This window comes from Pseudopodoces humilis, chromosome 24 (assembly GCF_049639895.1).
Source record: "Pseudopodoces humilis isolate 2021_Gansu_Grassland_sample_001 chromosome 24, ASM4963989v1, whole genome shotgun sequence".
Taxonomy (NCBI): domain Eukaryota; kingdom Metazoa; phylum Chordata; class Aves; order Passeriformes; family Paridae; genus Pseudopodoces; species Pseudopodoces humilis.
In genome coordinates, this window is record NC_142223.1 from 1,521,348 (window position 1) to 1,546,527 (window position 25,180).

Sequence of the window (25,180 nt, forward strand, 5' to 3'; positions counted from 1 at the left end):
CAGCCCTGAGCACCCATTCCCCCAGGACACTGCCTGCTCACACCCCCACCCCCCCGGGCACACGGTCCCCTTATCTCACTCTTGATGTGGTCAAGACCAGCCAAAACCCCACAGGTGCTAAAGGCTGGGACAGGTGCAGGCATCAGCTGATGGCCTTTGGTAGTGCCAGGTCCCCACACCTGGATCAGGCCCCTGCTGCTTCCCACGCCAACGTGGCTCATTCCTGTTCAGTGGAATTCCCATCTCCGGTGGGAACCGCGTGCCCAGGGTCACACCCCGCTCCCCAAACTCCTTCCCCCCACCCAAGCCCCCGCCACAGACGTGCCCATCCCACAGCTGCACCCCAGCATCCAGCACTTAAGAAATATAATATTTATTTGGGATTAAATTAAAAAAAAACCATAACACACCCCCTATGCCGCCACTCGGGGGACACAGATGTGGGTTTTTACAGCCACCCACAAACACGAGAGCCTCAGTGACCAGTGGCAGCCACTTGTGGCCACCACGCTCATCCTGCCAGGCTGAACACAACATGAAAAGAAACATAACACAGCCCCACGAGCCAGCAGCTGCCCTTCTGTATGTCTTTTGACCAAAATAAAGAGAGACACAGCTCCTGGAGGGCTCCAAGTCAGTGGGGTGGGCAGCCACCCACCCCCCAGCACCACACACACACACACACACACACACACACACACACAGAGCCCCTCTAACAGCACCTGGCCCTTGCCATGGCTTTTGTCACTGGTGTCACACACAGCAACACCAACACCCACCACCTGCACAAACCCCCATCCCGCAAACCTCCCAGTGCACTCACAACACACAACAGGCTGGGCACGGGTGTCCCAGGGAGGGACATTCGGGACACAGCTCCCCTGGGACTCAGGGTGCTGCTCAGGGTGGGGGGCACGCTGGGGAGGTGAGGGGGGCACAAACAACACCTACAGACACCACAGCAAGAGGGGAGGGGGAGCTGGGGCGGGCTGGGCTCTGCCGGAGAGGTGGGCGCTGTGCCGAGCCCGCGCCGGGATGCGGCCGGGCCGCGGCTCCGGCATCGCTCCCGGCACGGCTGGCACGGGCAGCGCTGCCAGTCTGGGCACCGCTGACCAGTCCTGCCCGGCCCTGTCACTGCGTGAAGGTGGACTGCAGCTCCTTGAAGGCTGCCTTCCTCTGCTTCAGCTCCTCTGCCTGCTTCTTCTTCTCCTCCTGCTCTGCCTTGATCTCCTCCTCGAACCTGCTGGCTTCGTTGATGGCTTGTGCCTGCGGATGGAAATGTCCAGCTGTGACCTCTGCCGAGCTCTCCTGCCCACCCCAACATCTCCACCTCCTGCCTACCCGGCACCAAACTGCCCTGGGGCATCGCCATCCTGCAGTGGGACCTCCTGAGCCTCACCTTGGCCTCAAAGAAGTTCTTGGCGCCTTTCACGCCCTCTGTGGAGACATCGATCTCAGAGAGCCGGGCCAGGGCGTGCAGCCCACTGTCCTCCTGCAGCTCACCCGCTGCTGCCTTCCGGAAAATCAGCAGGAACTGTGAGAGGAGATGGTAGCATTGGCTCCCTGAAGACCCCAAAGCCACCACGGCCACTGCCCACCGTCTCACCAGCCCGAAGAGCGGCTGGGGACATCTCCCTGCCAGCGTGGTGCCTCCTATCCCCTCACCTCTCGAAAGCTGAGCTTGCTGTCCAGGTCTTCATCCACCTCCTTGATCATGTTCTTCAGTCCCAGGTGCGTCTGTGGAGCCCCCAGTTTCTCCATCATCAGCTTCAGCTCCATCAGGTCAATGAAGCCGTCTTTCCCTGCGTCGTACCTGCACACAGGATGATCCTGACACATCACCACGGGGCGCAGAGCCCACACAGCCCCCCACAGTGCCCCCCAGCAGCACACCCAGCTCTCTTTTGCCTGGGGAACAAAGAGGGAACAGCAAGGACTTGTGCACTGATGGTCTCCGGCAGCTCTCCAGACCACGGGGAAGCTGTGAACCGCTAACAACCCCCCGGAGCATTATCCAGGATCGCTCCTGTTTCCGTGCTGTGCTTGGCAGGAGAACCTGCCAGGACGCTGCCAAGCCTGCTGCCAGCTCCCCGTGCCAGCAGCCTGAGCATGGGATAACAGGCCATGGGGCTAAGGCCACCGGGCACTGCTCTGTCACCACCTCCTCCTCACTGTGACACCTCCAGGTGCCCCACCCTCACTGCCCAGAGCCTGTGCCATCCATGCTCCACCCCTGGCCAGCTGCCTGGGCTCGGCTGAGAGCTTTGGGCACAGCTCTGCTCCCTGATGCTACCCACAGACCGGTCAGGAACGCCCCTCCTGAGACCTGTGACAGTGCCACAGTCCCCTCCAGCTTCCCCACAGCCACCCCACAGCCACCCCACAGCCACCCCGCTGTCTGCTCCCCTGCGTGGGCTGTGGCACAGCGGGATCTCCACGGGGAGCCAGCACGGAGCCTCGCTTGGTACAGCTGCACACGCTGCATGTGGGCAGCTACATGCTGTACCCGTTGTGACAGGGCTCCTTTTTTTGGGATCTTGTCACTGCAGCAGCCACGCAGAGCCCCGGCTCCCCATGCTGCAGGGCCGTGACTCATCTGTACCTCCCCTGCTGCTGTCTGCTCTGTCTGTGTCTCCAGCAGCACCTTCCTCATCTGCCAGGGACCCCGAGAGGGGCTGCTCCTGCTCACTGCTGCCTACTGAGTGCCAGCACCTTCAGAGTGGGGCTGTGGGCACAGATCCCACATGGTTTTTACCTCCAATACCCGTCCTGGAGCATAGAATCATGGAATGGTTTGGAACAGACTGTGAACATCCCCTCATCCCAACCCACGGGCAGGGACACCTTCCACCCTCCCAGGCTGCTCCAAACCCTGTCCAACCTGCCCTTGGGCACTTCCAGGGATCCAGGGGCAGCCACAGCTTCTCTGAGCACCCTGTGCCAGGGCCTCACCACCCTCACAGGGATGAACTTTCTCCCAGCACCCAAACTAACCCTGCCCTCTGTCACTTTTGAAGACTTTCCTCCTTGTCCTGTCACTCCATGCCCTTGCCAGAAGTCCTTCTCCATCCTGCATCCCTCAGAGTTTCTCTGCCAAGGGCGAGAGTTGCCTGGCCTGACTTTGCCACCTCATCCCACGCAAGGCACCTCTCCAGGTGCAGGGCACCTCCTTTCTCTCAATTCCCTCTCTGATTTTTTGGGATACCAGTGTTACAAGTGCACATTATATTACTGGCTTTTTGCAAATATTATAATGAATGTTATATGCAAAAGGTTAGAAAACTTTGTTGTACTAATATAGCTTCTTTTATTTCTGTTATTGATGAAATTTAGTGGTATAATACATATATATGTTAAGCTATAACATGATATTAAAGCACAAACTACTTTTTGTTTATATAACCCAGAGACTTGAAAAGACAATCAGAGACACCCCCTGAATTATTAAGATTATCTTGTCCTCCAAGAAAAAAATTTATTACATCTGTTATTGGAGGATATAAAACCCAGTGGTACCAAGAAGATTGATCTATTGGGAAAAGGGGGCAAGGTAAAAACTAAACAAAAGAACATAAAAAAACTCAAGAAGAATGTCTGAATATGTATGAGAATTTATGGATATCTAGCAGGGTTCTGTTTTTAAGGGACAATCCTTTGTTAGTGAGGGGAATGCAGAGACACCCAGCCGGATCTTTATACTTTATTTTAATCTCCTAATTGTCTATTAAACTTTTAAATTCTATATAAAAATACGCGAACCTCGTTTTTCACACCAGCATCCCGCACCTCCCAAAGGGCCCCATCTCCCCTGTGGCGAGCCAAAACCCTTCCTGGCATCACTTTACCCTCTCCAGCCGCATTTTCACACCCCGAGGCCGGCAGCAGCGAGGGCAGCGTGGCAGAGCATCCTTCCCTCGGGTGCTCCGGTGCTCGCAGCCCGGGCGCTGCTCCTTTTGCTGCAGCGAGACGCCGCAGCTGTCAGGGCAAACACACGGCGCCCACACCCTCCCTGCCATCTGCTCCTGGAGCATCCCCGGCACGGCCACCGCGATCCCCGGCACGGCCACCGCGATCCCCGGCACGGCCACCTCGGTCCCCGGCACGGCCACCGCGATCCCCGGCACGGCCACCGCTGTCCCCGGCACGGCCACCTCGGTCCCCGGCACGGCCACCTCGGTCCCCGGCACGGCCACCGCTGTCCCCGGCACGGCCACCGCGATCCCCGGCACGGCCACCGCTGTCCCCGGCACGGCCACTGCGGTCCCCGGGAGCTGTCCCCGCCGCAGCTCCTGCTGCCCCTGCCCCTCTGCCATGCTCTGCCGGTGGGTGACAGCCCCCAGCAGGACACGGGGACATCCGTGCAGCACCAGGGTGTGCCTGCACCCCAAACCTCGTGTTTCGGCCGTCACCGCGCTCCAGCCCCGAGCGAGACCAGCCAGGAGGGCGATGCGGATCCTCCCCCGGTGCCAGACGGGATGAAGGCATTGGCACATCGCAGCCATGCCTCCGCCTGTTCCCTCTCTCCGCGCTTTCCCGGAGTCTGTCCCCACGCCTCCCGCACAAAGCACCCAGCTCGGGATCCATGGGGATGCTCCGGGCCGTCCCGTTTTGCCCCCGGCTACTCCCGCTTGGAGTCACCCCGATTTCTGGCTCCCCCTGGAAATTTCCAGGGCTGGAGGCTCGCTGCCAGCTCCCCCCCGTTCCCAGGGGCCGGGGGCCGAGCTCGTGCTCCGAGTCACGCGTGGTGGCAGGCAGCGCGGGCAGGGATGCTGAGGATGCGCCAGCCTGGCCTCTGCGGCCCCGGGAGCTGCAGGATGTGGGATCCCTTGGTGATGCGGGATCACTTGGTGATGCGGCAGAGGGAATGTGGGGGTCCCCGGTTCCCCCTTTTCCAGACCCCTTTCTCTGGCCTCAGCACCAGCGTACCCCCCTCATGGGGGACAGGAGGTTCCTTCTGCAAGAATTTAGGGGCGCACCGGAACGCCCCCGGCAAGGAGCTGGGGGAAGGTGTCCCCGGCACCAATCTTGTGAGGGGCTGTGGGAGGAGAGGGGTGTCCCTGGCATCCCTCCTGAGAGAGGCAGGCGGGGGATCCCTCCTGCAAGGAGCTGGAGGTGTCTCGGCATCCCTGCTGCACACAGCTGGGGCGGGGGGAGTCTCCCACGAGGAGCCGAGGATCCCTCCCGCAAGAGGCTGGGGTGCATGGGGGGGTCCCTCTCACAAGGACCAGGGGGTCTCGCCCGCAGGAACGGGGCGGGAGGCGCTGGGGCATCTTCGCTGCCAGAAGCCGGGATAGCGGGGGATGCAGGAACCGCGATCCGCGGATGCCCGGGGCTCTCTGTCCGCCCCGGGGACCCCTTCTCCCCGGGGACCCCCCCTCTCCCGGGGACCCCCTCTCCCCGCGCCCCACACTCACTGTCGGAAGAGCCTTTCCATGTCTCGGAGCTGCCTCCGGGAGAACTCGCGGAACTCCCCAGCGGGGCTGAAGACTCGGCGGCCACCGCCCCCGGGCGAGCCCTCGCCCACCGCCCGCCCCGCGGGGCTGCCCGGTGCCGGCCCCGGCCGCGGCCCCCGGCCCCGCCGCCCCTCGGGCTCCTCCGCCGCCGCCGCCATGGTGCGGTGCCCGGATGGCCGCGCCGCTCCGCCCCGCTCCGCCCCGGGGCCGGGCTGCGGCCCCCCGGCTCCCACCGCCCGCCCCGGGGGGCTCCGGCTGCCCGCCCCCGGCAGCGCAGCGCCGTCCCCCCGCACCCTGCATCACTTATCGCCGTCCCTTCAGACCCCCTCCCTTCCATCGCTAGGGCTCGTCCATCCCCCGGCGGGATCCACATGGGATGATGGTCCTTAGGGTCCGGCATCACCTGTGGGTTCCATATCCCGGTGGGATCCCCCCGGACCATCTTTAGGGTCCCTTTCAACCCAAACCGAGCCGTGATTATTCTGTGAATCTGTAGGATCGAAGCGGGAGTCTGGTGCACTCACAGCCACCTCTGCTCTTGCTGTCTCCATCCGTTCCTGACCCAGAGTTAGCCAAGGGTGGTGTGGAAGGACACAGCCATGGAGCACCCCAACACCTCCAGATACACCTGCAGAGGATGCCCACGGCAGCACCTTCAACCTACACAGGCACACAAGGTCATGCCTTGGCCCAAAGTAAACCCAGGCCGTTCAGACAGGGAAGCATCCAGCTTCTCTCAGCACAGGGAGCAGGAAAACCAGGCCACACCAATTAGCAGAGCCCCACAGCACTGCCACTGCCACTGGGGTTCGGCTGCTGTGCACACGTGGGTGCTTTGCATGCCCAGAGACGATGCAGCCCTGCATCAGCCTGCAGCCTCTGCAGTGCTTCCAGACCTCTTTTTATCCCATTAAAAAATAAAGACCAAACAACCCCAGTGGGGCTTTGCTCACATCCAAATTATCCTCAGTCTGCAGGGGACTCGGCACAGGGACTGCTCCGAGCGGTGCTGAGGTGGAGAGGATGCAGGGATGATGTGCTGGAGCTGCAGGGACCCCCTCCCCACAACACTGCTGCTCCCCAAAATCCAGGGTCTGCTCTCACCCTTGCTAATGACAGGAATCAGTGAGTGAGCCTGTGCCATCACCCCAACCCACCAGCACATCGCTCTCATCGCCCCATTGTCCTCATGCTGCTGTACTGGTGTGGCTGACACAGGTCCCACTCTTCCCTGGGGTGTTCCAGGAATTCCAGAATTCCCTACCACATCGTGCCTGACGTTCCAGTTTCCCCCTGACACGATGGGGACTGGAGGACACAGGAGCTGCGAGGGATATTTCAAGTCATGTTGGCTCTGTGTGCTTGAGGCCACTTCAGCAAGGACAGGACACATCCCCACAAGTGACTTCACACGTCACTGGGCTGTGTTCACACACACAAATATCCACACTGGACAATATCCTCACCACCTTCTCCACTGCCACAAATCCCACCACATTCTGTGGGACGTGGAAAATAAGGTCCAGCATTGTCCACTGGCACCAGTGTGCCCAAGGATACAAACTGGAGCTCCTCCAAATGCACCCAGGCCTCATGCCAGCTCCACCCTCAGAGTCCAGAGTGATGATCTGTTCCTCCTGCAGACCAACACCTAGTGAAGGTCCCCGTGGTGCTGCTCCCGTGAGCTTCCCGATTTGACAGCATCAGCCACGCGCTCCTTGGCCTTGCCTGAGCAGAGAGGCTTTGTGGCTCCAGGCTGCAGAACAGAGACAACAGACACAGAGTTGAGCACCAGAGCTCAGCATGACCTGGTTCTGTCCTCTCCAGAGAGCTCAGCATGACCTGGTCCTCTCCAGAGAGCTCAGCATGACCTGGTCCTCTCCAGAGAGCTCAGCATGACCTGGTCCTCTCCAGAGAGCTCAGCATGACCTGGTCCTCTCCACCAGAGCTCAGCATGACCTGGTCCTCTCCATGAGAACGCAGCATGACCTGGTCCTCTCCAGAGAGCTCAGCATGACCTGGTCCTCTCCATGAGAACGCAGCATGACCTGGTCCTCTCCACGAGAGCTCAGCATGATCTGGTCCTCTCCAGAGAGCTCAGCATGACCTGGTTCTGTTCTCTCCCCGAGAGCTCAGCATGACCTGGTCCTCTCCACCAGAGCTCAGCATGACCTGCTCTTCTCCCTCGCCCTCATACACGACTCAAACCCATCGCTACAGGTGTTTGCACCTCCTCCAGCTTCATCAAGGGATGCTGTGGCTGAGCCTGGAGCCTCCAGCCTCTTGGGATGGTCCAAGTGACCACTCTGTGGATGGTTCCCAACAGGTGGAGCTGGCTGTTGTACAAAGAGCAGCAGTTGGGTGTTGCCTCCTCACCTTGTGCCGCTTGGCCGCTTGCCGCAGCCTCTTCTCCTGGTCCAGCTGGAGCTGCATCCTCTCCAGAGCCTCTCGCAGCAGAGCCTTCTCTTCTGCCTCCCTGTGGGCTTCATCTTCCAGGTTGGACATCTCCTCCTGGCACCTTCTCAGGGAAGCTTGGCTCTGCCTGTGCAAAACAGGAGGGGAAGATTCTGTCGGTCTTTTTCCTTTATCGACCCCCTGACCCTCAGCTGTGCTCTCCCTTGGTCCTGCTGACACCGTCCCTCTGCCCCAGCCGATGCTGCTGCTGTCCCAGGCTCCAGCCAGCCAGGACAAGGGAACCTGACAAGGCTCTGACACTGCTCAACCATGTGAGGCTGCAGAAGGCACCACTGCAGAAAACTGGGAGCACCTTTCCCCACTCCTCTTGACATTTGCCTTTTGTACCATGGCCACAGACACAGACTGGTCCCAGACAGACACAGGACTCAGCAGTGTCACTCCTTGCCCCAAGCTCTCTGTCACTTGGCATCCAAGGACCAGGTCATGTTCAGAACCCTGGCTTTCCATACCTGAGCTGCTCCACACTTCCCTCATAACCTTTCAGCATTTCTTCTTTCCTTTCCAGGCGAACCTGGAGGTTCCTGATCTTTTTGTACAACAGCTCCAGGGCCTTCTGTCTCTGCAGTCCCACTTCTGCCCTTCTCTCCTGAGGCAGGTGCTGCAGAGGCTGCATTCCTGACAGCTCCTTCATCTCCACCAGGCTTCCCAGAGCACCAATTACATCAAGGTACTGTGGGAAGAAGAGGCAATGCATTATTTACCAGGTCTGCTGCGTTCCATCACGCTGCTCAGCCATCTGCTTTCTGTCTGCTCTCCTGAGGAGACGACAGTGTCCTGAGGAAAGCAGGTTTGCATTCCATTCCCAGCTGCACGGCTTACTGGGATGGGATTGCTTTCCCTGAGATGATTGTTTTCCCTGCTGGGTGTTTTTTGGAGGGAAAAGACCCCCTTTGTCCAACCCACCAGCTGTGCTACCCTTGGACACCTTCCCTAGCAGCTCCCTCCATTGCTCCCCAGCCTCTCTAATGCACTGTGGCATGTTTTGGGGTCCCAGGATGTCCTGGCAGACACAAAATGTGCCCTGGGCCATGCAATCATAGAATAGTTTAGTTTGGAAGGGAAATTTAAAGGTCATCAAACCAATCCCCCCAGCCATGGACAGGGATGTCTTCAACTGGGCCACAGAGCAGCTCATCTTCAACAATCCTGGTGTGATACCTCTGAAATGCGTTCAAAGAACACCTAAACTCTACACACGGGGCATGTGCACACACTCTACACACGATTTACCACACCTAACCCTGACATACCATCTTCTCACCCAAGTCTGTCGCCTCAGCCACTTCCCAGCTGGTGATCCTGAACGAGCCCCCATGAGGAACATGCTCAGGAACCTGCACAGACAGGGAAAGACCCATGGAGACCACTTTGGGACAGGTTTTTTTTTGGTAAATGGCCTTGAGCCTCCTTTTCACCTCATGGGAAACCCACCCCAGCATTGCTGCGTTCCCAAGCCTCCCACCCTGCTCAGCCCATCCATCCCTGCTGCAATCCCACCAGCACCAGGCAATGTGCTGGTCCTGACGGAGCTGCCACGCTCTGCAGGAGCACTGCCTGCCACCCATCGGGCTGCATCTCCCACCCTGACTTTTCTTACCTCTAAAAACCTATTTCTTCTTTCCCAGGGCGTACTTTCCAAAGTCAAAGTTTGTCATTTCCAAATTACAAACCTCACACTGCCTCCCTGCCTTGCCAGCCTTCAGATTTTCTCCCAACACAGGTGCAGGTTCCAGCTCAAGACCTCTTTGTTGGACTCTTTTCTCTGGTAAGTCTCTCATCCGGACCACCAGTGGCTCGAAATTGCTCTTCACGGCACCTGGAGGCAAAGAAGCAGATGCCAAGTTGTTCCACTCTCCACACAACTTTGAGGTTTCCCAGCTTTCCCAGCCTCCCTGTGAGGGTGGAGAGATGCTGGCACAGGTGCCCAGAGAAGCTGTGGCTGCCCCTGGATCCCTGGAATTGCCCAAGGCCAGGCTGGATGGGGCTTGGACCCACCTGAGACAGTGGCAGGTGTCCCATGGCAGGGGGTGGAACAAGATGTCGTTTAAAGCCTCTTCCAACCCAAACCATTCCATAATTCTAGGAGAGCCCTGCTCACCTGAGCACTGCCTCTTCTCCAGCATCTTCACTCTCTCCCGGAGCTCAGCCAAACCTTCTTTTTGGCGCTGGATCGTTTCCTCGTGCCTGAGGCCTCGGCATTTTGCACCGAGCTCAGCCAAGTCTGATGGTGGCTCCTGGAAGAAGTCAGGTTCTTGCCCAGTCTGGTAAACACGGCCTTGCTGCCAGACACCGGGCACTTGGCACAAGAACAAAGCCTGGGGAGCATCTCCATGGATTTTGGGTGGGGTATAAGAGACTTGTCAGAGACCTCCTTCCTCCTGTGCCATGGTCAGGATGTGAACCCTGCAAATGCTCTGGAGACCCACGAGAGGGTTGGTGCACAGCTCTGAACAGCCACGTTGGCGTTTTTCCCTTGTCCTCTGCACCGTCACAGAGCGTTTGCCATCTACACACAAACACCTGTGTCCCTGCACAGACCTGGACATCACTAAACGTGCACCGCCCTCTCCCAGCCCCATCCAGACCCCACACTTTGACAAACACCCAAAAATCTGTGATGGGGCTAGAGCCACGACGGCTGCAGACCCCCAGCTCCGATCTGGCCGCTCTCACCACCCCCATCTCCGCCCATCCCGCTCCCCAGTGGCCCCCCCAGCGCTGGGATCTCCCCCTCCCCATCTCAGAAGGTGGAACAGGACGGGCAGTACCTCCCACCCGCTCATCAGCTGGCTGTGAGTCAGTGGCCGGCCCCCGCAGCCAGCCGGCCTCGCTGGCACGCTGCTGGCTGTACGGAATGTACAATTCCCACAGTCCCTCCATCTGCTGCTGCCACCACCTGCGAGCTCTTCCCTTTTCCAGCCTCGGGGAAATCAAGCAGGGATTTGGCACAGGAGAACGAGGAGCGTTTCTTCTCGTCCTGTGCAACGAGCCTGCCCCTATTTCTGAGCATACAACCCCAGAGCTGGTCCTGCTCTGCACAGCCAGCACCCGCAGCTCGGCAGGCTGGGAGAAGGAAGGAATGCTTACGCGGTGCTGTTCCCTCTAATTGGCAATTAACACAGCCATTAGCACGCACAAGACTTGGAGGTTCCAAGGCATCAGCTCCTTAGCCAGCAGCAGCCTGCTGGGGCTGTGGTTCCCCGGATCACAGGTGGCCCTGGGCTTGGGAAGGGGCTCCAAGCATCCCACCCTTGGGCCAGCGTGGAGCAGCTCCAGGCTCTCACCGACGAACACCATGCACACCACGGGTGCTCTTGGCAATCCCACGCCTCGGTGCTCCCCGTGATGATTCCCCCTCTGAGAGGCTTCACCCACCTGCAGGGGTGTCCTGGGAGCATCCTCTGGGCTCTCCAGTGTTTGCTGGGAAGCGTCCCTCAGCACCCGGCAGCGCGTTTGGGCTTGGCTGTGCGGAGGGACAAGATGTTGTGGGACCCCGTGATGGGTGAAGCTGACCCAAACAGCTTTTGGAGAGCAGCACCCCGGGCACCCACTGATGACTACCACGGTGTGGGTGGGAACACTGGCTTGGATACAAGTGCCTGAGTTACACATCGACTGGCATGAGCTCCACTAAAGCCCCATTTTCGAATCCTGTGTCGTGGATTCAGAGCTGAGCTCCATCCTGATACTCTCAGAGCGCCTTTGCTCTGGGGAGAACCCTAAACACCATCAGCTGCTGGGGACGCACACGTCTGTGAATCCTTGGGTGATGTCAGGGTGTACCTTAACTCCTGAGCTGCTGCTTTCAGGGCCCGATCCTTCTCCTCCACAAGGCTGGACATCTCGGATAGCTTCTCCCTGAGCTGGTTCACTTCCCACTCCCGGTGTTTCAGCTGCCTCTGGCTGTGCTCCAGCTCCACCTTCTGCTCTTCACTCAGCTCCCCTAAGCACAGAACAGCCCCGTGGGATGCTGGCTGGCTCATCACCCAGTCCTGGGGGATCTGCAGCTGGGGCAGCCTCATGGAAGCACCAACGGGGCTCATCCCTGCCCTTGACAGTGCCCTCAGGTCCTGGGCCATGCCAACAGGACATCCCAGTCTCTTTGTGGAGGTATAAGCCAGGGCAATTCCTTGCTGTGGCAATTTTCCTTCAGATTGAAGGAGGACAGGTCACCAGCATTTCCTGACTTGCATCTTTTGACTCCACACATTCCTCACGGGCTCTGTCCCCACGTTCACAGCCCATGGAGGAATCCCAGGCAAGGTTCTCCCAGTCCTCCCAGGCTTGGAACATCTCCAGCTCCAAGAAGTTCACCAGAGTGATTCTGAGTTTTGTCTACCTGCTCTCCCCGTGATTACTCTGCTCTCTCATTGTCACTGCTACTACTCAGCCAAGGATGGGGAGAAATTCACCTTCCCAAAGAGAACAGACTGCCTGCTTTGCCCCCAGCAGGACAGGTGACAAATTAGTGTCACCTTTCTCATTTCCTGAGAACGGTGACACCCCTTTCCTGCGATCTGTGTGCGCCTCACCGCGTGGAGGAGGCTGGGGACGACGGCAGCCACACATCACCCACCTCTCATGTCCGACATCCTGGCTCTGGTTTCTGACAGCTCCCTGCTGAGCCTGCTGATGACTGCCCTCTTCTCCAGGAGCGTGCCCTGTGCCGCTGCCAGCTCCTCCCGCAGTTTCCTGGGGAAGATCAGTGCAGATCTCACAGCCAGCGGGAAACCTCGTGGCAGGGCGCCCGTGCACACCTTCCTGTGCTGCATTCCTGTTTAATCCACACATTCCCTTTTTTCACCTGCCTTTTGGTCCCCTGGGCTTACCCTGTGCTGTGGGATTGGCCACACCATTGATCTTACCTGGAGCCATCCAGGTGGGATGGCAGAGCCTCACGTGCTATTTGGCATCACTTTGATGCTCCATGGATCACTTCAGCCTAGCAAAGGGACTTGAGTCCCACCCTAAAAGGACTAATAAGATCTTGGGGCAAGTGGTGTTGGACTTCCTTAGGCTGTCCCAAGTAGTCCCTGCCCTTCTCCAAGCTTCTCTGACCACCATCAGTGAGTGCTGCTCACCTCAGACAAACGTGAGACTCCATGGCAGGACAAATCCCCGGCCAAGCTCCTGGTGCTGACCTGTGGGCATCACACTGAAGCCCTGCAGGACACGAGGGAAAAGGCCAATCACTTCTTGGTAACACATTCTTGTTGCTTTTTCTACACAAATCATTTCCTCCTGAGGGCTGAGGACTGTCTCTTTGGGAAGCCCACGTCCCTGAGAGCCCAGTTCCACGGCCAGCTGGACAGTTCTTGACATCCAGACTTGCTTCTGTCTCAGAGCAGCCCAAAGCACAGCAATCTTGTCATTTTAGAGTACAAAGAGCCCTTCTCCAGTGGAAAAGCCCTGTCTGTTCTCCAAAACCACCAAACAATGACACAGCTTCTGCAGGGCCTCACAGAGAGCTTGCCCTGCAGGTGGAATAACCTTCACTCAACATCTTCCCGACGTTTTCTACAGCAGCAAATTCACTGTTCCATCTGCACACGCATTTCATGTCAACCCAGCTGCCTCCTGGTACGGGTGCATCCCAAACAACCCTTACCTACCTTCTATTTTTCCCACAAGTGTTGCCTTTTCCTCCTCCAGCACCTTCTGCTGCTGAGTGGCCTCCATCAGCCTGTCCTCTAAAGCCAGGATGGTCAGGGAGTGCTGCTTGCTTTGCTCCCTGTATCCTGCTACATCTTCTAGCAGTTTCTGTCTCTGTGACTCATTTTCCTCCTGGACAGCCCTGAGCTGCTGGTCCTGCTGAAGCACCTGCTGCTGTAGCACCACCTGGGAAACGAGACGTGGCAGCTGGGTTGGAAGTGCTGGGGGTTTCTTCTGGGATCACCACTGGCCTCATCTCTCCTGGATGGCGGTCACAAAGGTGGAGGGAAGGGTTTCAGGGATGGGGGAAGCCTTCTCCTCCAGCACTGATCCTCCACCTGCGTGGGTCAGTGCAAATACCTCTTGTGCAGTGATTTTCTTCAGCTCATGCAAAGCTTCTCTCAGTTTTCCCTCCGTCAGTTCTTGCTCCTCTGCCTTCTTTGCTGTTGCCTACCAGAGGAAATTAGCAGTAATTAGGTTAGCCATGAACCCACCTTTCTTTCTCTGTGTGTTTTGGGGAGAGGGGGACCCCTTTGTTCACTGATTTGAGCCCCTGGAGCACCACACTGCAGCACATTTTCCCTTTTCTTCGTTCCAGGAGTGAGCTGTTCTGCTTCACCCCCCATGCTCACCTCAGCCATGCTTCTTAGGTGGCTTTCCAGCTCCTGGATCTTCTTCTGTTCTTCCTCCACAGATTTCTTGCACTTGTCCTTCTCCTCAGCGACGGCGCTTTCCAGAATCTGTGAACCAACAGCCCACAGATTCACTTCAGGAAAAAAAAAAACACCTCCAAGGAGAAAAGCAGCAGGAAGGGTCATTTCTCTGGAGCAGGGGTGGGTGATGGGAGAAAAGCTTGGCAGGACATGAAATAACTCAGTGAAGGAGAGGATGGGAGCACCTGGGGAAAGGAACAGCGGAGAGACTGGGTAGGAGCTGCTTGGCTGCTCCTTGCCTGAATCCTTAGAGAACTGAACAGCAGGAAAACACCATTCCCGAGGTGCCAGACACACAGGCAGACTGGAAACTGTCCTACAAGGCCACCATGATCACGACACACCCACCCTGACTGACCCTGCATCCCACACCAGAGCTGCTGGGGGGATGGCCTGGGCTCCCCTGGGCCTGAGGGGGGCTGCTGCCCCCCTGCTCCACAGGGATATCCTTTTCCAGCCAAAAAGGAGCCAACTGGAGCCCAGCAAGGGGAGGGAGGGAGGGAGGGAGGGAGGGAGGGAGGGGGAGAAGGCTTGAGAGGAAGCAATGCAGTGTTTCCCTCAGCTCATGGATGATGCTCCTTGTGTTGCCCTTTCTCCCAGTGACTGGGATGTTAGCTCCTGATGTTACCTGCAGGTGTTTCCCCGTCCCACCACGGATACTTTTGGGAGTTTACATCACCTGGATCCATATGGGAGGATATCCAGTCCCTTGGGACTGCACTCAGCTCGGGGCTGGAGGTTCCTCCTCTCGTTATCCAGCACTGTTACAGGCGTCCATTTTTCCTGCATAACATTCCTCCTCTGAAACACCAACCACGTCACTGTACCTGTTTGAGCTCCTTGTCCTTTTCCAGGATGATTTGCTGGATTTTTATCTCTAAGTCTTGCTCATGTTTAGCTTCCAGCTCCTCTGTGTGCTCCTGCAGCAGCTCTGCCTGCAGCTCCTGGAGCTTCTCTAATTGCTCCTACAGGGAGACACGGGGGTATTAAAGGAAGTGTGTCAGCAGCAGGGCAAGAAATAAAACTCCTGTGTACATTCACCCACAAAAAAATTCACAAGAGATCTCCTCTGAACCCTTGCTGTGTTGGGGATATGGACACACTGACAGTGGCTCTGTCTGACCTTGCATTTCCTGCACTCAGGGATCTCAGCCACATCCCCAATCCAGGTGCCACACTGGCTTGTTTGCCATCATATTTACCCATAGGAGGAGTCCAAATCCACCTGCTTTATGTGCATAAATATTTCTGTACCTGCAACATCTGATTGCTCTGTGCCATCTCCTGCATCTTCTCCGACAAGCTCTCGAGAGCAGCCAACAGCCCTGCAAAAGTCAACGGAGCCTCACTGTGTGGGGAGCTCACGCACCGTATCATGGATATCTGGAAAAATTTCCTCGTGGAAAGGATGTTCAGGCATTGGAATAGGCCACCATCCCTGGAAGTGTTCAAAAAGTGTGAGCACTTGGGAACAGTGTTGGCTTAATGGTTGGACTCGGTGATCTTGGAGGTATTTTCCTTAAAATTTCCATGATTCTGTGATTTTCTCCCCCAGGAGTGGCTCATGCTGGACTTTCTCCTCTACATCTGGCTTGCTGGGACACCCCACATTCCCAGGGATGCCCAGCAGGACACAGACCTTTGCCAGAGGTGTGCAGGTCCATCCCCAGGCTGTCCAGGAGCTGCTCTGCACCCTCCAGCCAGGCCAGGGGACCACGTGCCATGTCCACCACTGCTGTCCTGATGGCTGAGACAGAGGGACCCAGGCACAACACCTCCAGCTGCCCCAGCTCCCCTCGCAGGCTGGAGCTGCTGCAGGAGCTCCTCAGGCAGGCCTGGAACAAATGGAACCAGTGGGGAACAAGCCAATCTCCACTGTCAGTGGCCTTCAGGGACTGGCAAATGACAACAACATTTCTGAACATCTCAGGCCAGGTTGGATGGGGCTTGGAGCAACCTGGTCCAGTGGAAGGTGTCGTGGAGTGGAACAGGATGGGCTTTATGGAGAATTCCCAGGAGATTCCTTCCTCATTGAAGGACCACATGAACACTTAGGGATGATGCTTTGTTTCAGGGTTGTATCTTTATTCTGACCTTTCCTCAGGCCAACAAAACACCCTGGGCCACTTGGTCCTCAGTGTTTAAAGGGCTGACCTGGAGCTTCTGCAGGGAGTTCTTGAACACCTTGATGTTTGCAGACACCTCCTCCTCCTTTGCGAGCTTGGAGCTTAATTCCTTCTGCAGACTCTTCTCTCTCTCGTGACTCTGTTGGCTCTCATCAGAGATCTGCCTGACCTTCTCTATCACCTGGCAAAAGTGGGTGAAGAAGGAGGATGAGGCTCACACTGTTTTGAGGGGCCAGGGATGGTCTCAGAGAGCCACAGCTGAGACTTGCTGCAGGCTGGCAGCCACGTCAGACCCCTGGGCTTGTCCCTGCTGCAGACACTGACTCCCTCCAAGCTTAAAGGACCGTGTCCCCTTCACATCATGGAGCAGTGCCATCACCCTGGGACAGCCACAGCACAAATCTGGGGAAGCCTGGATGCTGCAGCCCTACTGCCCATGGAGCAGGCACCTCTGCAGCCGCTGCCTGGAGCTTTGGTGGCTCTGAACATCCCTGTGAGCTGCTGTCCAAACTCACCTGCTGCTCCGTTACAGATTTCCCTGTGCTGCCAGCTGCTGATGGAGAACAGACTTGCATCACTCGGGTCTTGAAGGACTCCAGCTGCAGCAGGGATCAACACATGGGAACAAACACCACCGAGCATTGACAGCTGCTCTGCTGATCACTGATAATCAATATCTGGCATGATGTTATCAGCAAAGGGCTGCCCCTGCCCAGAGCAGAATTACCCAGGCACTGAGGAGGGCTGGTGTGGCTCCCAGACAGCATAACTAAGGTTACAGATTCCTTTTCTGTATGCTAATAAATGCTCTGTTGTCCATGCTGCCCACACAAATCCTGTGGATAAGCCTTTTATTCTTCACCCACGACCGTGCCAGGGCTTGGTGCTCAGGACTTGTTTCCACAGCACATCCTTCCCCATGGGAAGCTGCATCCCTGTGCTGCCCACAGCCCCAGTGGGGATGTTCCCATCCCTGCCATTCCCTACCTGCTCCCCAGCTCGCTGCAGGTCAGACCTCAGCAGGCGCTCCCTGTGCCCCATCTCCCGCAGCTGCTCCGCCTGCTGGGACCAGGCTGCCTTCAGTTCCTCCTCTGCCTGCAACGAGAGCTTTGGCATCTCACAGCAACGTCCAAAACCATGCCATGGGCATTCCAACCACTCTTCCCATCAGACAAGTCCAAATGTGCCTTTGGAATACCAGGAGACAGACAGCAATCCTGTTGTAGGGAGCGGGGTTGCAGCATCGACCCTTCACGGCACTTTTTGTCTGTTTGATCCCTGGAATATTGTCCATCCTTGCTCTCCTCACCCAACACCCACACAGGGCACTCTGCCATCTGTTTTTCCTCTTCCATCAGGGTCCATGATCGAGCTCAGGACAGTTGGATGCCCCTGCCCATCCAGCCTGTGCTCCCAGGATTGCTGGTCCCTGTCCCACCCCTCTGGGACGATGGGCTCTGCCCTCTGTGTGTCCCCTGCAGCCAACAGCCTACCTTGGCTTTCTCAGCCAGTTGCTTTTGGACACTCTCGTGCTTTTGGATCTCCCCCTTCAACCCCTCCAGGTCCTGCTCCAGCTCCTCGATGCGCTGCAAGAGCCCGGGGAGGGCGGGGGTCTCACCAGGGCAGCTGGGCCCCTCTGGATGACCTCCACAGATCAGCAGGATTTGCTTCCCATCTAACTCACTTTGTTTACCCTGGAATTCTCTTCTAACCTGTATTTACCGTGGTTATCTCAGCTTACAAGTGGAACTCAATCTGATTTCTGATCACATCTCCCCAAGCTCCCTTTCCCCTGCCCTCCCCTTCACACCAGAACTCACTGATCAAACAGAGTTACTGATTATCAGAGTTACTGATCCACTTCCCCAGCTCTGATGGCCACTTTGTGCCTTTCAGGACAGGAGCTGAGCTCCAAACCACTCCCTTACAGTGCCCAGTTAATGATTCCCTCACTGATGTGCTCCTGCAGCCACTGCCTACCCCAAAAATGACTTTTGACTCACATTTCTGCAGGAGATTAGTTCCTCCTCTCCGAGTTCACGCTTTGCTTCTTCTTTAATCCTCAAGCACTAGAAGGAATGGCAACCAAGGAAAAAAACATCAGGGCAGTGAAACCATCAGTCCTGATGTGAATGGGACACTGGCACAGGCTGCCCAGGGCAGGGGCTGAGTGCCATCCTTGTAGGGATTTAAAAGACACTTGGGGACGTGGTTTAGTGGTGGCCTTGGTGGGGCTGGACCCACGGCACAGTGACAGGGTTTCAGTGGCTCCTCAGGAGGACCTTGGCAGGATTATTCTGTGTGTACAAACAGCTGCTGTGCTCCCAGAAGTCCGGGGCACACAGTACCTGATGCAGAGCGAGGAGGGAGATCCAGCTGGGGAAGGAGACCCTGATCCGTGGGCATCATGGCACACCCAGACATGGCCATGGGACCACCATGGTCATGGGATCACCTCCCTGTGGTACAGCTGCTGCCATCCTCACCAGAGAGAGGCATGACCCTTCTCACCTGCTTTCCCACCTTAATCCCCACGTCATAAATCACTGAGCCCCTCATTAGTGCTGCCAACCTTGGTTGAAACCACAGCCAGCTGATTGTCCTTCTCTTGGTTTTCCTTAATCAGTTTTTCGGGCTCTTGCTGGAGTTGCTGGATTTTCTGCTCCTTTTGCACCAGCTCCCTTTGCATGCTGCTCATCAGACCTGGGGAAAACAACTCGGATCAGAGGTCACCCAGGAGTGACATTTAGATGGGATACTGGGAAGAGATTCTTCCCTGTGAGGGTGGGGAGGAACCAGCACAGGGTGTCCAGAGCAGCTGTGGCTGCCCCTGGATCCCTGGAAGTGCCCAAGGCCAGGTTGGATGGGGTTTGGAGCAGCCTGGGACAGTGGAAGGTGTCCCTGCCATGGCAGAGGTGGAATGAGGTGGTTTTTAGGGTCCCTTCCCACCCAAACCATTCTGTGATTTGATTCCTACAAGCCTCTAGGAATAATTTGTTGCCTGTACAATTTGACCAACGCTTCCTCCTCATCCAAAACCAGTCCCAAATTGCTTCATGCCCTGACCCAGAGCTCCAGGGTCAATACCTGCAGTCAAAGCCTGCTCCCTCTTCAACTTCTCACTTTCTCTCCGCAACCTCCCGATCTCCAGGTCTCTCTCATGAAGGGAATGGCTGAAAACCTGATTTGAGTTTTTCTGCAGGTCACTGATCTGCAAAACACAGATTTACCCATGCTCCTCACAGGAACATTCGCTGACTGCTACAGCCCCTTTGGAGAGGGACATCTGGCACTTCTGGTTTGGTGGGACTGTTCTTTAGCATCTTCAAATTCCACCTAGGAATTCCATATAGGACATTTTTAAATGTGCTCTGGCTGTTCCTGCTGAAATCCTAATGCCAGAGGCATTAAAGAAGGAAGGAAGGGATGGGAAAGGATGGGAAAGGATGGGAAGGAAAAACCCTCCCTCCCTCATTTCCCTTGATTTCAGCCACACAAACTGCTCCTGGCCCAGCCTGGCTGTTACACCACAAGCACACCTGTACCTGAGAGGTTTTCCCTGCCCATGAAAGCCCCCAGTACCTGTTCCCTCAGGCCTTTGATCTCCTCTGTTTGGGCTCCCAGCTCTCGGTTGAAGGTGAGCAGCTTCTGGGTCAGCTCAGCCTCGCTCCTCACTGCTGCCTGGGCCAGTTTCTTTGCCGTGGCTGCGATCTCCTCCTGCAGGTCTCTTATCACCACATCCCTCCCCTTTGTATCCAAACCAAAAAGGTGACCCATCTCCTTCTCCAGCAGCTTCTCACCCTGCTGGTGGATTCAGGTGCCACTGCTCAGTCTGCAGCCACAGAAACTCCACACCACCTGCCCAGGGGTTCCAGCTCATGGCCATCAGCAAGGGACCCGCTGTCCCTGGCTTCCCACACCCTCCAGCCACCCCTGTCCCCGTCCACCCGCTTTGGTGGCAGCCCCCACGCCCTGCTGGGACTCCTGGTGGGACACAGACATTTGGGAAGATTCAGCTGCTCTGCCAAGGGCCAGGACAGGGATGGCATTCCTCACTCCCACCCCAGCATTACCTTCTCCTGCAGGAGGAGATCCACCTGGTGAGTGCCCAGGGAAGGGGGTCCCCCCCTTGCACCATCACCTGGGAAGCTGGCTGAGACTGGAAGAAAGCAAATTATCAGCAGGAGAGGCGGGTGCAGGCAGCAGAAGTGCTCATTTTCCCTTGGCCCAAAACTGCTCCAAGGCAGTGGCCACTACTCAGGGTGGGAGTTTGCTTCACAACCAGCAGAAAAATAAAAAAAAAATGACATTTAGAGTGTAAACAGTCTGCACAGAAGAGAGAGTTAATTCACCTCAGGGAACCAAAACAGCCTAAGAGCAGCAGAGACACAGAGAAGAGAGGCTGCCCTTATTTTCCAGCACTGCCCAGCCCCTCAGAAAGCTGTGCTTTTTTGTCTGCCCACACGGGAATAGCTCTGCTCGCTGCCTTTAGGGCAAGGGGATCCTTTGGGCTGTTCCCAAAAAGAGGAGTTTGTTGCTTATGACAGCCCAAAAATCCCACAGCAGGAAAAAGCACAGCACCGTGCACCAGGCCACAACATTCATGGCAAATGTCACGTTCTCCAGCTGGCCCAAACCCTCACCTCTGCCCTGCTCCATCACAGTTTGCTCCCAGAGGTGCATCAGATCTATTTTCAGGTGCCTTCACTCGAGGCAGCCACTTCAAAGGAGGGAAAAACACCACACAGGGGTCAGGAACAGGCACAGGGGCCACTGGGGCAGATAAAGTCAGTCCTGGCCCTTCTGGGTCCCACACCAGGAGAAAGGAAGAGGAAATGTCCCTCTGCAAAGCCAACAGCATTCCCCTTGGGATGTCCCAGCTCGTTTCCTCCCAACCCAAACCCACCCAGGATCACCCACGGACTTTGATCAGCTCCAAGGGACAACGACTCGCTCAACACTCGTCACTTTTCTGCTCCAATCAACTCCACTCAGCACCGAGTGAGGACACCAGGACACAACTGGCTGGGTTTGGCATCGTGGAGTACCTGGCCTCGCCGCAGAGGTCCTGCTGAAGGTGTCCAGAGAGGTGGCACCGGCCGTGCTCCTGCCCCAGGCACTCGCAGGTCGCCTTGGCAGCGGCAGATGGGGCTTGTGGCTGGGGGCTCTGGGGGTCCCCCTGCCCAGGGAGCCGGGGGGAAGCTGCCACTGCAGCGAGGGCAGGCCCAGAGGAGATGAAGAAGTCCAGGCTTTGGGCTCTGCACCCACCTGGAGCTGCCTGCTCCACCCTATGCGACGCTTCAAGGGGGGACAGGACATCTACGGTGAGAAAACACCATGTTATCTTCAAGATTTTAGGAAGGATTTTAGCCCTGGGTTCACACCCACTGTGTTGCGGAAAACCCAGGCACGGATCTCAGCAGAAGCACAATTTTAGTTTTTTCTCATTTCCATTACTCAAGGATCACATTTTAATCAGGGCATCCAGACTCTTTGCTGAAACAAAGAGAGTTATTGGGGTTTTCTGCTTTTTGAGCTGTTCCCTCTCCATCTGACTGCCCCAATTCTGCACATCATTCACACGATCCAGCAGCCCTCCTTTCACAGCTCACACGAGGTCCTACCCCATCGTTTCTCCCAGACAAACCAAAGCCTCTCACTGTGCTCCTGTTTTCCCATCAGCTGTCAGAATGGGAATTAGGGCACAGCCTGCTGTTCTCCTGATGAGCAGAGCCTTCCAGGACAGTGGGGACAAGCCACCAGCAAGGTCTCAGTTCCAAGGGCTGCATTAAACACCTGCCAGCATGGGTGGGACCTGGGTGTGGGTCCTCCAACACCCGGCTGTTAACGGAGCCCCAGCCCCCAGTGCAGGCTCCCTGCTAATCCAGGGATTGTTCAGCTCCTTCCCTTCTCCCGGGGCACATCCCAACCCTGCTGCTTTTGCTCATGTGGAGCTGGGATTGCCCAAAAACCTTCCAGTGTCCCTGGTGGGTGCTGCTCCTCTGTACAACGTGTTCCCCCAAGACTCCAGAGGAGCGATCCCGACCCTTGGCAGACACTTCACAGCCGAGGTGCTTCCCTCCCTGCGGGCAGCTTCAAATCTGCCCTCCAAAGGAGCATCACAGAGCCTGGAGTGAGGAAAAGGCACCCCATGGACAGGCTCGATTGTGTGTGCATCCTGCCTTTGGGAATTCTCACTGCTCCAGCTCCAGCTAGCTTCACCTAGGCAGCATTCTTCAAGAGCCAAAATAATAAAAATACTGCTGGGGATTATCAGTTCCTCTATGTTTTATTTGAAACTCAGCTTCTCTCTTGTTAAGTGGCTTGGGAGGAAACATAAAAATGCAAATAGAGGTCTATAAAATGCAGATTTTCCAGGTCTTCCTTTGCTAATGAACCTCTGTCCTGTGCTTTTCCATTTTCCTACCGAACTGCAGGAGTTTCTTCAGCAGAGGGAGCTCCAGCTTCTCATTTCCTCCTCCTCCGTGTCAGGAACGATGTGTTCTAATGTCTTTACAAATAATTTGATGGGTGAAGGTGTGGGTGTTAATTAAGACCCTTTGAAATGGGTCTTAATGTCTCTGCTGACTTAGGGCTAGGTTTGTTACAGACCCCAGACAGCCTGGCTGCTGAAAAGACAAGGCTGAACTTCTGAGCTTTGGGGTAAAACAGACGGTTCAAGGAGGGATAGGTGCTAGTTTGGGAAGGCTGTACCTCCCTCGTGCCTCGGCCAGGGGGAAAGGAAGAGGGCACCGTGTGGCCGGGAGTTTGGGATAAAAGGAGGCTGCACCCTCCAAAACCCTGAGAGACAGAAAACCCCACGGGTTCTGCTTATTTAACTAAAGATGACGGACTCCTCTGTCTCCTTTTTGGACATAAACCTCTGGAGTTTGTGGATTTTCCTGACACCCACCTTCGGCACCTTTCCTCAGGATCTCCCAGATGAACCAGGAGTGAATTTCTGCTTCTGGAGCCTTCCCTGAGCAGCAGCACCCACCCACCCACCTTCCCTGGGCATCCTTCCATGGGCCAGAGCATCCAGCCCTTCCCTGGGCACCTTCCATGGGCCAGAGCATCCAACCCTTCCCTGGGCATCCTTCCATGGGCCAGAGCATCCAACCCTTCCCTGGGCACCTTCCCTGGACATCCCCAGCCCTACCTGGGCAGCCCCATCCAGCACCAGCTCCAAGGACGCTCCCGCCGTGCCAAAGCTCAGGATATCCCCCGGGCTCACCCTGACGGCCGCGTTTTGAACCTGGCAGCTGTTGACGAAGGTGCCGTGGGGGGAGTTGAAGTCCTGAAGGATGAAGCTGTTGTCTGAGGCGGAGAATTCCAGGGCTGCGTGAAGATCTGCCACACCTGCGGCCTGGGAGCAGGCAGGGGACGCTGCTGGAGGTGGCTCCAGGTTGGTCCCTGCTTTGCCAAACCCCTTTTCTGGTGCTCAATCCCAGCACGAAGTGGGACCTCCGGCACATCCTCCTCCCTTCCCTCCATCCTCCACCTGTTTTAGGATGCTCAGCTGCCTCGTTCCTACCTGCAGGACGATGTCGGCCCCTCTGTGGCTCCCGATGGTCGTGGTGTCGGATTTCAGCTGGAAACACCGCTCTGAATTCTTTAGGAAAGCTCGCATTTCCCAACCCCGCCACCTGCAAGGCTTGTGCCAAATAATTCCTCAATTTCCCACCCCCCACCACACAACCTGAGCCACGAGTGGCTTTACCAAACACTAAAAATTCTACAAAATGGCCCCAAAAGCGGCTGTGTCCCAGCTGGAAGTGTGGCTGCAGTAGCCTTGGAAACCTCAGCCACGCCAGAGCCTGCTGCTGCCTGCCTGGGTGCGTTTTTCCTCTTCGATTTGTTTAGGTTTTGTTTTTTTTTCTCCTCCTTTTTCCAAGCAACTGTCCTGGCAGGACAACACAGCTCCGCCACAGCGATCCCGTCAGCTGGGGACACGCGTGGGAATGCGTATCCCAAACCTCACGGGGGCTGTGCCACCCGCCAGCGCTGCCAAAGAACCTTTTTTCCCCTCGTTTTACTTTTTATTTCATATCATGTTCACGCACAGAAACAGGTCTTGCAACCACAGGCAAAGGGATAAACATTGCTATCAGATGGATGCTGTCACCCCTCAGCATTTCTCCAATCAATTGTTAATTAGAGGGTAGGATAAGTAGGGAGAAGATTTAAGTTGACAGTGAATGCATTGTTATGTCTAAAATTAGAGATTATCTGCATCGTTAAAGCATTTGAATTTGCTTTTCTGCTGTCAACTAAAAAAATAATTATTTCTTGTATTCTGGAGGTCTTTCTCCCAGGCATGTGATGCACAGGAAAAGGAGGCAGAAGAAGCAAAAGAACCTGCTAACAGATATGGGCAAACTCCTTGCTCTTCAGAAGGAGGAAGTGAAAAATAAATGAAAAAAGCTGAAGGCGCCATTAGCTGTTTATCTACCACCTTGTATGAAAAACGACAGATATGGAAAAGATATCTTTATTTAAGCTCTGTTCCTTACAAAATTGGCTGCACTTAGAAACAAGATGAGGTGAATTTCATCTGCATAACAATTTTTGGTCAATGGAAACATCTCAGAGTTCTTTCCCAACCTAAATGGTTCTACGGTTCTTTATCTCTTTCCTACTCCCCTCCACTGATCTTCCTCTCTCCTTTTTCTTGTCCCTGTCTTTTCTCTGTCCTGTTCCCAGACTTGTGCTTTATCGCTGCACCCTCTCACCAAGCTGGCATCTTCTCCTTGTTCTC

At 56.2% G+C, this 25,180-nt stretch overlaps 2 protein-coding genes across 2 annotated transcripts; both read right to left on the reverse strand.

Moving 5' to 3' along the window:
• Positions 1-357: 357 nt before the first annotated feature.
• On the reverse strand, positions 358-5,611 carry EFHD2 (EF-hand domain family member D2). Its single transcript, XM_005528274.3, has 4 exons — positions 5,415-5,611; positions 1,666-1,813; positions 1,400-1,534; positions 358-1,266 (listed from the first exon to the last, which is right to left on the reverse strand). Exons 1-4 carry the CDS (start codon positions 5,609-5,611, stop codon positions 1,132-1,134), a joined length of 615 nt encoding a protein of 204 aa, XP_005528331.1. The 3' UTR covers positions 358-1,131.
• Positions 5,612-6,778: 1,167 nt separating this feature from the next.
• FHAD1 (forkhead associated phosphopeptide binding domain 1) lies at positions 6,779-24,052 on the reverse strand. The gene is made up of 26 exons (XM_088066703.1): positions 23,957-24,052; positions 23,582-23,788; positions 20,005-20,223; positions 19,510-19,633; positions 18,995-19,125; positions 18,426-18,491; positions 17,916-18,008; positions 17,410-17,517; positions 16,938-17,021; positions 16,414-16,603; positions 15,936-16,043; positions 15,551-15,621; positions 15,124-15,261; positions 14,216-14,323; positions 13,944-14,033; positions 13,544-13,769; positions 13,013-13,094; positions 12,508-12,623; positions 11,715-11,874; positions 11,307-11,394; positions 10,030-10,165; positions 9,602-9,747; positions 9,182-9,265; positions 8,381-8,601; positions 7,830-7,995; positions 6,779-7,209 (listed from the first exon to the last, which is right to left on the reverse strand). Exons 1-26 carry the CDS (start codon positions 24,050-24,052, stop codon positions 7,105-7,107), a joined length of 3,363 nt encoding a protein of 1,120 aa, XP_087922829.1. The 3' UTR covers positions 6,779-7,104.
• Positions 24,053-25,180: the final 1,128 nt, after the last annotated feature.